The sequence below is a fragment of the Syngnathoides biaculeatus genome, chromosome 9, assembly GCF_019802595.1.
Source record: "Syngnathoides biaculeatus isolate LvHL_M chromosome 9, ASM1980259v1, whole genome shotgun sequence".
Classification (NCBI taxonomy): domain Eukaryota; kingdom Metazoa; phylum Chordata; class Actinopteri; order Syngnathiformes; family Syngnathidae; genus Syngnathoides; species Syngnathoides biaculeatus.
The window spans coordinates 11,168,255-11,182,106 of NC_084648.1; the positions used below are offsets into that span (position 1 = coordinate 11,168,255).

The window sequence follows — 13,852 nt, forward strand, 5'->3', positions numbered from 1 at the left end:
TTCTGTATATTTTCATTCGCTGCGTTCGGCTTTGTGAGACATCCATAGCGAAATGCACGCATAGATGGGGAACGTTCAGTCTGCCACGGAAGTAGAAAAAGTAGAAAATTCTAATAATTCTACCTGCACCCGCATTAACCTGAAGAAAGACGCGGAAGCGGAGCGAAAATGAACACGCGGAAGAAGCATGGATGGGGAAGTTTCAGACTGGCACGGAAGAAGAATTTTTTTTTTAATTCTACACGCATGCGCGTTAACCTGAAGAAGACCCAGAAGCGGATCAAAAATGAACATGTGGAAGAAGCATGGAAGTAGAAAAATTACAAAAATTTTACACTAATGCTCATTAACCTGAAGAAGACGCGGAAGCAGAGCGAAAATTAACATGCGGAAGAACCATGGATCAGGAAGTTTCGGAGTGGCACGGAAGTAGAAAATGTAGAAAAATTGCAAAAATTCTGTGCGCATGCACATTAACCTGAAGAAGATGCGGAAGCAAAGCAAAAATGAACATGTGGAAGAAGCATGGATAGGGAAGTTTCAGACTGGCACGGAAGTAGAACATCTTTTTAGAAATTCTACGCGGATGCGCGTTTACCTGAAGAAGACCAGGAAGCGGAGCGAAAATGAACACGCGGAAGAAGCATGGATGGGAACGTTTTAGACTGGCACGGAAGTAGAAAAATTTTGTAAATTCTATGCGCATGCGCGTTAACCTGAAGAAGACACGAAAGTGGTGCGGAAATGAACACGTTGGATGAAGCATGGACGGGGAAGTTTCAGACAGGCACGGAAGTAGAAAAAGTGGAAAAATTCCAAAAATTCTACGCGCGTGCGCATGAACCTGAAGAAGACCTTTCAGCACTCGGAGCGCTCAGACCGTCACACCGGAGTTCCACAAATGTATGACTGTTAAAAGTGATGCATGATCCCTAAAAAGACTGGAAAGTTATCGGGGCTCATTAGATGTTGTTTCAAAAAAACGTTCCGACAAAAACTGTGCTTTGATCGACAATATCGACCCGTATGCCGTAGAGAAACACAAATGTGGGCGTCGGTAACCTATCCAGACATCGTCAACTATCTCCTCTTCTCGACAAGCGTTTATATCAGGGGTGTCAAACTCATTTTTGTCGCAGGCCACTTTGTACTTGGGGTTTCCCTCAGATCTTTAATCGCCTCATCATATTTACACGTGAAATTTATGAACTAGTTTTGGAATCAGAAATCAAGGGTAATGGGTTTTTCCAACTATTGTGGTTTGGTAACACAAAAATGCTTGTAATTTCTCGACGTTATCATTTATGAAAGGACAATTGGAAATTTTGGTACAGATTTGAACAGAAAAAAAAAATCATGGAAGTTAATACACGATTTGCCTCCGCGGGCACATAAAATCACGCGGCGGGCCGGTTCTGGCCCCCCGGGTCTTGGGCTTGACACCTGTGGCTTATACCATGGAACAACTAAAGAATGATAAAGGTCTGGAGGCCTACAACTGATTCATCAATGGCGGGGTTCATCTTGCAGCGGTATCCATAGCAAGAAACTTGTCTCCACACTGCTAAGGTTAGTGTACCGCGTGATTACAGTCAGTGTTGTGTTAAATGATGTTTATGATAAGAACAAAAGAGATGTAGATTATTATTTTTGTTTTTGTTACCGAGAGAGAGGTTCGACCGGGACGAGTCCCAAGTGGAGCCCGCACCTTTTTCTCAGCTTCCACGGCTACATTTTTGAGCTCGACTCACGAAACAGCTAGCAGTGCGGTAACTCGTTTTTGCAAACTTATTCTAATAAAACAGGGAAAAAAAACAGATTTTGGAGACATGCATTGCATTTATACGTGAGTATTACGTAGGCCAGGGGTGTCAAAGGTATCCAATACTTAACCAAGAACAAAATGCTTCGAGAAAACTCGGACGTAAGGGAATAACTCGGCTGCTAGATCGGCTCTGCTAATACGAGACAGCTACAGATGTCGGCGTTTGGTTGCTAACTGCTCCGTTTTCTCGCACTGGTTCTTGATCGCAGCTGGCAGTCGAAAGAAAGACGCTTTGGAAACGCCCACTTTCATTTGAGCAAACGATAACATAGCATTCATACGCCTTTCTGAAATGATTCCTGCTTAGTTACTGTTTACTTGAATTCACCAATATGGCGCCCGCGTTCTAAATCGGAAGATGTGTGACGTCAGTCAAAATAGTCTATTACAAACGTTTTTTGTTTTTTTTTGTTATTGCCAACATGAGTTTTATATTAATTTATAGCGGGGTTGACTTAAATCCTTTAGCTGCAAGTTGGTGCTGTGTTTTAGTATAAACTTGGTGTCCATATTTTGAGACCCCAAAATGCTAAATTATTACCAATCGCGATTAGCATTAGCGTGCTAGCGATTACCATTTTAGATAAGGGGCACAAAAAATAAATTATCATTCAGCTCATACACATGTTGTATAGACATTTATACATCAAATAGTGTCTTAAAAATCACAGACGCTCCTTTAAAGTTCATCATTGGCCCAATACTGCGTCCGTTTGAAGCATAAATATGATTCTGGGCAAAACCTTTTTTTTTTTTTGTCGTTGTCTAGGTGGAGTTTCAGGGCAGAACTTTTGCGCCAAACGTCTTTGGAAGTCAACTTTGCCTACCTTTTTGATCGAAGTAGGAACACGAACCGGTACGGTATGTGTTGAGGAAGCCCCGGTACTGATGGAGGGAAGAACGAAGATGGATAAAACCGGACGACTATCGTTAATCGGGTTGCATGTTTAGCGACTGGCAATGGTTGTGAACAGTCATGTTTTGTCTAAAAACCAGACAAAAATTGTAATGCTCAGTCTCAACCACGAGATGGAAGCAGAGAGTACAAATGTAACACCAAATTTCAACCACCAGACGCAGAAAGTTGTCACTACAATGCTCATTTGAAAATATATAACGTGTAAAAGCTTAGAGTAGTACAAGTAAAAAAAATAAAATAAAAAGGTCATTATGCATATATGATTATTTTTAAGAAATAGTCAACACTTGTGAAAAGAAAAGTTATAAAAAGATATCTGTTTTTAAAGTACTGTAATCCATCTACTTAATTCAGCATCTATTTGGAAATTATTACACAATATTATCGATGTTTGAAAGCAAAGTAAACAGCGTATGCTAACAACAAAAGTTTAAATTTGGTAACAGTGGGAGAATTTGATCAACGAGGTCAAGACGAACTGAGTTGACTTGTGTTTCATTCGGAGAAGGGAAAAGCCACACCAGGGGGACGTATCTCAGAAAGGGGGGATATTTTAGCCCTGAGAAAAATGAAATTAGAATAACGACAGTTAAGCAAAACATTGATAGCTGTTCGGGGTGTCTCGTGATCACTGAGGTAATGTTTGATTCCGTTGTGCAACACTATTAACAGTACAAGCAAAAGATGTGAGGAATCGGGACTTTTTTGCTCCTCAGGAAAGGCGGACTATCAGGTCGTTGTTGCACTTTTCTCTTTTCATTATTTGTGTGAAACGTAGTACCAACTAAAAGGCCGAAATGAATTGGATGAAATGAACTAACTAACTAATTGGTGCTAACAAACATCAAGCGAGATTAGCCCAGCCTAGGACATTAGCCACCTCATTATTAGCGACATCAGCCATTCGATCTTTCTCTCCGGATCCAAAACCTATTCTCTGTTTTATTTGTTTTTTTAGGAATGTTTGACCTGATCATTTCTCATTTTAACAGAATATTTTCAAGTTATTAATGTCACACATTTGGGACTTAAGGTTTCAACTTTTGTGACTTGAGAATTTTATATACTTTCCTTTTTGTTGGAACATCTTTCTTTTACATTTCATGCAAACAATTGTGAACTTTTCTATTACGTCAAGAGTGAGTATTCCTTTTCCTCACTTGTTTTTTTTCCTCTATGTTGTTCTCATGTTCAATTAAAATACTGTACTTTTATTTTCTTTTGGATTGTAGTGTTTCCCTTGCTAAACTTCATTAAATTGAGATTTTTGAGCATTTAAAATGTCCCTTCCATTAAAAAAAAAAAAAAATCTTTAGAATGATCCATTTCCGAGGAACAATTCTGAACACTACGAGTGGAAACTGAACTCATAATTCGGGTACGAAAGAATGACAAAGGAAAAACTGTATGACGGACTTGTACAACTGGTCTGAGGGACTTGACAAGATAGCCACTCCAGGGCCCCCACTGCAATTTTAGGCCAGAAAAAAATTATGTATGAGGGTGGATTTTTTTTTTTTTTTATAATCCTAAGAATAAATCTTACCAGAATAAAGTGCAATTTACAAAAACAAAATACAAAACATTGAGACTAAGGTTTTCCAACTTTTATGAAACTGTATCAAACACTCTGAATCAATGTGATTGATGAGGAAAAAAGTAGAAAATTCACCAAATATTGCAGACGAAAAAAAAAATGCAATATTGTGAGAAACAACTTAAATTTTACTAGAATTTTTTTTTAATTCACCAGGAAAAATGTAGTATCAGAAAATATTCCAGGTTATCAGGTATAACAAATTTCAATTTTAAAATTTTTAACATCGGAATATGAAAACATATGAAACATTTTAAGATAAAGCTGCTGTACAGCAAAAATCACTTTTTGATTTAAAAAAAAGTAATGAATGAAATCTATAGCATGTCAGAGAAGGCATTTTGACAAGTGTGACACTTTATTCCTGCAAAGATGAACATCCATCAATCCATTTACTGTGCCGCTTAACCTCCCAAGTGGTGAACGTGCAAACTCCACACAGGTGTGTGCCGGGATTCGAACCCCGGTCCTCAGAACTGTGAGGCCGACGCCCTAACCAGATGCCCCGCCCAAGATAAACAGTCAAAGGGAAACGAACAAGCGGTGCTCACTGACGACTTTTAAATATATTTATATTTATTTTCTTTCACAGTAAGGAAACACGGCAGCATTCATCCGAAAGACGCGCGCGTACATTTTAGCACCTCGACTTCCTGATTTCAGCAAACCAACGCCAGAGAGAAAAGCATGAAGATGCACAATTTGGCCTCCGCGTGTACAAAAGTTTGCTATTAAAAGAGTGGATTAAAAAACAAGTCAAATCATCTTTCAAAAATAATAAAAAAAAAAAAAAGTCAAGATGGAAGCTCAGCGTTGTCAACGGTTTCATTTGTATCAATGAAAATAAAATAAACCTTATGGAAAACGTTGTGCTACGGCAAAATGTTTTTCTTGCTATAGTCCAAGTTTTGTAAGGACAAAATTTACCAAGCAAAAAAATTTTAGTATTTCTATTTAGTATAACACAAATATGGGAATATTTGGGGTATTTGAAAGAGTATAAATACAATCCAAATTTAGACTGCAAATTTTGAATGATAGTCAGGTTTATGGGAATTTTCGTTTTTCTTTTTTTTACAAGAATGGTTGTGAATTTTACCAATTACACTTCACAACTTTTTTCAAGCTACTATTTTTTTTCTTTTCCGTGTACTTTTTGAAAGATTGACATAAACAAAATTGTGTACAATCACTTTTTTTTCCCCCCCAGCGGAAACCGTTGCCTTTTTTGTCTTTCGGCAAATAAAAAGCATTAAAAAAAAGCTTAAAAAATTTGCATAGCTGCGATACAAGATAAACGTGCAAAGTTCATAAAAAGCGTATGGGTGAGAATCGCTGAGTGTATTTACATCAACAATATGTGCACCTTGTGTGTGTGTGTGTGTGTGTGTGTGTGGCGACTATAGGAAGGACTTGCATATTTAAAAAAAAAAAAAAAAAAAAAAAAAACGATGTTGCTAAAAGTGTTCAAGTGAGTTCTGCTGTGAGTTTTTCATGTTGTTGATCTCCAGCTCCAGCTGCTTGATGCGCACGTCTCGCTGGTGGAGAAGATCCACCAGCCGCCGGATCTCGTCCTGCTGCTTGTAGAACTTCACGCGAAGCTGCGGACCACATCGACATCGCGGGGATTACGTGGCGTTCCGGACCGGCGCGTCGTCCTACCTCGACTGACGAGTAACCATTGAGCTGTGTTTTTTTTAACCGATAACCGATATTTGGAGCCGATATTCATTTGGCGGTCAAAGGGAAAAGCTTGCTGGTTGGTATTAATTGATAGGAGCAATAAAAAAAAATCCTAATACCATAAATTCTATAATTTAAAAATAAAGTATTGATTTGCTAGTTACATTTTCCCCAACAATGAACAATTCGGTATTATATTTGTAAATAAAAATATATTATTTTATATAAGATGATTTTTTCACAATTATTTACTATTTTATTAACATTGTTATTTATTTTTTTGTAATGATTTAATAAACATTTTAGTTTGGTTAGTGGTGCAGCGCTTCTTCATTCTATTACCATATTTAGATATTTTTTGGAACAATTTAATTGACATTTTATCCATTCACATCCTGGAGAAAATAAACTATAAATCGCTAAAGACAAAAATCTCCTGCAAAATGACGAGTGGAGTTAACCCATTCTGGATTGCCAATCAAAGGCCACGCCCACGTGACGTCACCCGGGCAACGAGAGTTTAGCGTTACCTCGTTTTCCGTCTTGGGCGGTGAGCAGAGCAGGAAGTCTTGCCCATTGCTAACAGTCGTCCCGCCGTTCCCGGCCACGCCGTTGCTGTCCGTCTTGCCGCCATTTTTGGCGATCAGCCGGTCTCGGATGTACGCCTGATCTTTCTCGCATTCGCCGTCAGACTCCCCCGTGGGGTGGCCCGGCTTCAGCGACATCAGCACAGGGCCTGCCCGCCAGACGATGCAAAGAGAGGGAAATGTTTCAGTTAGCACCGATGACATCCAGTACCACAGATAAAGTTGCAAGACTTGGAAAAATTTGGCTCCACAAAGCAATGTTGAATGAAATAACAGTCATAATAATCATATAATTAATAATATTAGGAGTAAAAATGTCTAATATCTGAAAAAATATGAATACAAACTAATTTTTACAGCTAAAAAAAAAGTCAGATTGTCACTTGTAATTTAATGGGGGGGGATCTGAAAAATGTTGAAATATTTTGAGGGAAAAAAATATATATATGTATATATATATATATGCTATAAGAATAAATGTTAAAAAATACAAGAAAAATAAAATGCCCAAAAATGAGCAATGAGAACAAGAAATTTACAAGCAACAAAAAAAATGTTAAACTATTCCTTACATCAACAAATTTACAAAAATGACTCCACTCCCCCCAAAAAAATACTAGAAAAATATCGCATATTTGTGACGATTAAAAAAAAAAAAGTTTACGAGAAAAAGCAATAACGTACAGCACAAAAGTCTGCCCTGAAGAAAATTGTAATATTACTAGAAATAGAAAACATGAAAAAGAAGAAATAGAAAAGGTCAGAAATATTTTGAGAATAAAAATCACATTTTTACCCACCCCAACCCCCTAAAGAAGTTAAGATAAAACCATGAGGAAAACAAAATAGTACTTAACTACATTTCCAAGACATTTTGAAAAAAATACCACGAAAAAGGAAATATTATAAAAAGAAAGTCAATTTAAAAATAAAGTATTGGTTAAAAAAAAAAAAAAAAAAAAAGCAATGACAATAAAAGGTAATCCTGAAAATGATAGTGACCTCGGTCGATGCCGGTAAGCCACTCGTCCGCAGTCAAGGCGGCCTTGTTGCCCGCCGTCATCGGGTAGATGTCCTCCTGGTACGACTCCGACTGCGGACGCCACAAAAGAACACGTCTCTTAAAACCACTGGCGGCCGGCGTGAAATGCCTACGCCCTCTTTTGTCTTTTTACCCTGCGAGGGACGATCATGGACAGAGGCTCAATGAGGGCCTTGATGGTCACCAGTTTGTAGAACCGGAACACTTCGCATGAACTCACGTCCAAACCTCGCTTTGGCATCACACCTGACAGCAGGAAATGAAAGTTAGTGCAGTTTTGTTATTATCTATGATCAGTGAGTGCTTGTCTACAAGAATGATCTCAAAACAGTTCAGAGATTTTTTTTATCATATTTCTATCCCCCCAAAAAATCAAATTCTATGAAGAATGAATAAAATTTGTCTTGAATAATTTTAGTATTTCACCTGAATGGACTTAAAATGTTACGAGCAAAAAAAAAAGACGCACCATGAACAGACAGAACATTCATTTTGTGGCAAGATTATAGAAAGACGTTCAAATTAAAATATTTCAAGAATGGATAAAAAATTTACATTTAAGAGAAAAAAAAAGTCAGATTATTTGCAAATATAGTCAAAGTTTTACAAGAATGCAAATTGCAAAAAAATATATATTTTTATGTTTTTATTTTATGTTTTATGTTTATTTTTTTACATTTTCTTAATATACACAGTACATATTTTATATTTCTCCTTAATGGATTCAAAATTTTAATAATCTAATGTAATAATACAAGAATAGAAATAAAAAATATAATTGTAAAAATAAATGTACTTAAATCTACAAAAATAAACTACACATTTTACAAGACTAAATATCTTAATGTCGTTGAAAATAATTCGGATTACAACAAAAAACAAAAAGTCATGTTCATAAAAACTTACAATAAGAATAAAGAATACAATACAATAGAAGAATATAAATTTTACTATCAGAAAAAAGTTGGAATTCACTCAAAATCCTCCAAGAAATGGTCAAAATTAAACTTAAAAAAACCCCACCATATTACTATAAAAAAAAAGAGATAGCCCATTTTCTGCTAATATGCGGAGCCTAAAAGGTCAGTTTTCATCCATTTTGAATGTTCAAACACTGCTGACACACATGCAGCTTCAATGGTGCTCAGATAAGATTTGGGTGGTGTGTTTCTTACCCATCCCTTTCTGAGGTAAATTGGAGCGGTACTCCGTCAGGTAGTGGATGTATGGCTTTTCAGAGCTGATCTCGTAGTACCTGATGTTCCCGTCTCCCTGCAGGAGACATGAGCGCGTCTCAGCCAACTCAGAGTGTTTGGTTGTACAGCGGTACTTTGGCTACTACCCCAACTTAAACTTTTCCCCATTATGAATTGTCACATGGTCTAATGGTATAATTTGCCATACGAGTGAGCTTCTGGGAACCCACTGAAAGAGGCAATATATACAGAGAAGTATACTTCACAATAAAGTGTAACAGGACAGTTAAAAGTCATGTGGTATTAAAATAATATGTAAGAATTTGAAAAAAGGTTGAGTGTGCTTGCTTGTTTTTTTGCCACACTTGGTTGAAGTTTACTTAAGAGTGCAACAAGGAGGTGTCTTATTGTCAAAATCTGTAATGGGAATTGTAATTGAATTGATAATTTTCTTCCAGTAATAATGGATTTAAATTACACACATTTTATATCTGAATGACATGATCTCATTATATGTAATTAGTTTACCCCCCCCCCCCCCCATCACTGATTTAGTTGTTATCTTATTTGACTATGCTGTTTTCCTTTGTATGGTTGGTGGAGGCTGCTTGTAGTGGTTGTTTAAAAAACAACATATAATTCTCTTTGTTTCAGAATTGGAATGCTCACCTTTCCAGCCAGGTACAGCATGTGTGTGTCGGGGTCGTAGAACGGAAAGAGGAACCCCGACGAACCATCCAGGTTTTCCTCTAACAAAGGCACTGATAGGTCATCCTTAAAAAAACAAAACAAAAAAAAAACAACTTCATTTTATTTACTAAATTTTCATGCACTGAATACGAAAACTGACATTTATGGCAAACACAGTTACATTAAAAAAAAAAAAAAATCAATCATTTCATAGCCACAAGAAAGCCAGTAAAATCAAGTCAAATAAAGCAAAGTATTGGAGAAAAAAAATGTAACATGGTAAAATAAAGCAAAAGGTTGAACTAAAACAATGGGTGGGAAGTTAAAGAAAGTTTAATTACATTTTTTTATGTAGTAAAATAAAACAGTTAAAAAAAATAATGTCCTAAAATAAATTAAAGCAGAATAAAAGTTAATAGTTAAAAAACAAAGAAGAATTTATAAGGATAAAAGAACAAAAACGTGTTAAAAAGTGAAATAAAACAAATATGCAAAAAAAAAAAAAAAGTAAGGTTGTAAAACCAACTAAAATAAAAACTGTCAGCTGAAAAAAAAATCCAACTAAATAAGGTCGTAATGTGCCAAAATAAAAAGATAAAACAAAGCACGGTGTGCTTATAAAAGTGAAATAAAACCCTGGTGGATAAATACAAGACAGAAAAATTGTAAAACAACCCCAAAAACTAAAAATTAACTACACACATACTTTCTTTAGAAAAAGTATGGCAGTAAAATAGTAAAAAAAAAAAACGAAAAAAGCTGCTTAAAAAGCAAAATAAAATTAGGTGGATATATAGTGAATCAAAAAAGTGTGGCAGTTAAAAAGTAAAGTACAATAAAGGTGGTAATTTGAAAAAAAAGTATGGTGGTTCAAAACAGATGAAAAAAAAAAACAAAACACACATACAACATATTTACAATTAAGTGCAGTGGGAAAATACGACCAATAAATAACGACGGTCTGATATAAAAAGTCTCTGTGCAGGAGGGAGAGAGAGTTAAAAGAAAAAAAAACACTCAATCGCTAATCCTTCATTTTGGACATAATCTTCTTTGCATGTCAAAACACCAACTGACCCCTACTACACTATACTGCACTGTACTAAAATACGAATATAGTGGTGCGTAGAAATACAAGTTCAGTTTGTTCCATGACGCTTGTAACGCAAAGCATTTTTTTTCCCTCAAATCATCTTTGCCCATTAAAGTGAATGGAAATGCCCTTAATCTGTTGCAAATACACACCCCCGCCCCAAAAAAAAGGAAAAATAACCCTCTATAAAAGTGTGCATTATAAAAACATAAAAATAACATTCAAAAGCTAAGAAAGTGAACAGTTTGTGCATCATGATTTAGGTGCAATACAATTGAGTGTACTGCTCTTCTGGTGTGCCTGCCATTGCCAATACTGCACTGTCACCCAGACACAACCAAAAGAAAAACTCAACATATCATCCTTCCAGGAATGTTGTTTCTCAAACTACCAATGCTAACATTAGCAGGTCATCATTTTGCATTGTTGTTTAGCTGTAACCGAAAGTGACTTCCCCTTAGCCAAAGATTTGTTGTCTTCAATACACAGTGTAATATTCTCTTCAAGTTTAGTTTCACAGTAAATGAAGTCAAAGTAAACATCTTGAAGTCCCTTTTTTTTTTGCAAACTGTTCACTATTTGCCAAACTGCTATGTAGTTTTAAGGCAGTTATGTTGTACTTACAAGTGTGCGTATCCTTAAATCTGACCACTAGATGTCAGACTTGTGTTACTAAGTACTTCATCTCCTGTTCCACATACTGGAGTCGGATGAGACTTTAATGAGGCGTTACATCAAGGTGTGTACTGACTCAGGGAGGCTATTTGACACTTGGTTACCTTGCTAAGCATGTATATGGTTTATTATATTTAGTACTGTTGTTGGTTTAGTAGTACTGGACCGGAAGTGATGTCACTGGAGACAAAAGTAAAATTAGGTCAAAGGAATATAATCTGCAGAGGACACTGAAGCCACGTGACAGATGTCCACATCAGTACAAATTGCTGAAAAATATTTTTCCTAGTGTCAAAAATAATGTATATTTATGAATACCAGGGCACAAGTGAAATGCAACTGAATAACAAGGTGGTAAAATGAAGCCAATAATACAAAAATGAACTCTAAAAATATGTTGCTGTATTTCCCTTTTAGAGCGCTCGATAATGATCATTTTCTTTTAAGTGTTAAATGGTGAAATTAATACATTTTAAAAATCAAAGGTATTAAATTGAGTTAAATAAAATGAAGTATGACATTATGATAACACAAAATAAGGTATTCAAATTTAGTGGAAAATAAAAAAAAAAACAATGGTAAAATCAAGTGGGAAAAAAAGTACAATAAAATAATTTGGTCAAAAGAAGTAAAATAAAGCTAAAAGTGAAGTAAAATAAAATAAGGTGGTAACGTCAACTAAAATAAAACAAAGTAAATGTAAAACTGAAATGATTTTGCTAGTTATAAAGGAAGATAAAACAATATACAGTGCTAAAATAAAACCGTAAAGAAAAATTGGCAGCACGGTTGATGACTGGTTAGAGCGTCTGCCTCACAGTTCTGAGGTTAAGTCAAATAAAACCAAGAATGGTGTTAAATAAAATACGTTTTTTTAAAAAAAGAAAAAAAAACAAGGTAAAACGGTAAAGTAAAAATAAAGGCAGTCAAAAACAGAATTAGCATAATAAGGTTTCTTTTTTGTTTAAAGGTAGTAAAAAAAGTACAAAAAAAGTTGATAAAAAAAGTAAATTAGGGGGTAAAATAAAGTAAAATGTAGTTAACGTAATATCACAAAACAAAATAAAAAAAAGAAAAAAACCAGAGTAACAAAAAAAAAAAAGATTGAACAAGAAATTCCAAGCTCAACCTGTGTCCCGGTACAATCCCAATACCTCCCCTCTTAAGAAATAACGGAATAGAAGAACGTTGGTCCTCACCAGATCCCAGAGCGCAATTTGTCTGTCGTTCCATCTAGACGTGCCTGAGGTGAGCAGCTTGTTCACGTTGTCCAGAATCAGCACCTTGCTGGCCTTGTGCGTCTTACAGTTGGCCTCCTGACAACCGACACAACACAGACGCACTTCATCTCCACAAATGTAACTCACGTCACAGCGTTTCAGACACGTTGTCAGAAGCAAAATCACACGTGAGCGTGCGGTCCAAATGGCGGACAACGAAGGGGTCGATGCCCCCGTCTAATCGCCCGCAACGTAACGCGTGGGACAGCCCTGTTGTATCAAAATCAATTGTCATTCTGTATCAATGGCGACTCAAAGAGGGGGATAAAGTTGGGAAAAGGTCCTAACAAGGCCAAAACAGACTGATCACAGCCTTAACTTTCACACCTTATTCTCACTTTTCCCCCATTTTGTGTCAAATTCAATCTCCATTCCGAACCGATTAACTCATTTATACTTCCTGCAGCTTCTGAGGAAACACGGCATGGCACCAAAACTGGTGAGGCGGTTCTATATTTTAATCATCGGATCAGTTCTGTGTTCATCCATCACAGTCTGGTTTGGTGTTGCCGCGAAAAAAATAAACTTCAACTGCAATGGGCCACCAGGAAAAAATGTCAGTACCCCACTACCGACCCTCGAGGACCTGTACCCTGGTAGAACTAGAACTAAGACAAAGACCGACTGACAAGGAATCGGTAGGATGATATCAGAAAATAGTCTGCCTACAGTGCTTTAACAGTCTATGGATATTCCAAAAGAGTGTGAAGTTTAATACCTGATAGCTCACTTCTGTCTCCCTGTTGTGTCAAAAGCAATTGACCTTCTGCATTAGCAGCACTTAACCTGAACATGATGATAAAGTCGGAAACTATTCCTGCCTCAGAGCGAGCTTTAAAGCCATAGCAGAGGTGGGATGTTTCGCACTTGATTCCCTCATCTCCTGCCCTCTGTGTCGAAAGCCGTTGCTGTTCTGTGTAAATGGCAGTGGAAGGATAATCCAAAACGAGTGAATTCTGACACCTGACACTCAATTCTGTTGCCCTGTTGTGTCGGAAGCAATTGACGTTCTTAATGAACACCACACTAAAAACACTTCAACTGAATTTGGGTATAAAGTCTGGAAATATTCCGCTCTGCAAGGTAGTATGAAAAATGGAACGAGGAATAATGGCGCAAAGTTCAACATTTGACATCCACTCGTAGGACGTAAAGCAAAATTGACATTTAATAATCAACGGACACAGAACGAGGGGGATAATGTCAGGAAATATTTTGCTCTCAAATGTAGTATAATTGAATCCGTAAGATATTTAGTTTAACCC

The 13,852-nt window shown here is 36.5% G+C and overlaps 1 protein-coding gene across 2 annotated transcripts in view; it reads right to left on the minus strand.

Moving 5' to 3' along the window:
- Positions 1 to 5,395: 5,395 nt before the first annotated feature.
- Positions 5,396 to 13,852, minus strand: part of coro2aa (coronin 2Aa) — a 34,667-nt gene continuing 26,210 nt past the window's right edge. For both annotated transcript variants that reach the window (XM_061830746.1, XM_061830744.1), the window contains 7 exons: positions 12,507 to 12,623; positions 9,519 to 9,623; positions 8,829 to 8,925; positions 7,787 to 7,899; positions 7,614 to 7,704; positions 6,555 to 6,760; positions 5,396 to 5,942 (listed from right to left, as the gene is read on the minus strand). In XM_061830746.1, coding sequence (XP_061686730.1) covers positions 5,799 to 5,942; positions 6,555 to 6,760; positions 7,614 to 7,704; positions 7,787 to 7,899; positions 8,829 to 8,925; positions 9,519 to 9,623; positions 12,507 to 12,623 — 873 coding nt within the window. In that variant the 3' untranslated portion in view covers positions 5,396 to 5,798. The remainder of the gene's footprint in view (positions 5,943 to 6,554; positions 6,761 to 7,613; positions 7,705 to 7,786; positions 7,900 to 8,828; positions 8,926 to 9,518; positions 9,624 to 12,506; positions 12,624 to 13,852) is intronic.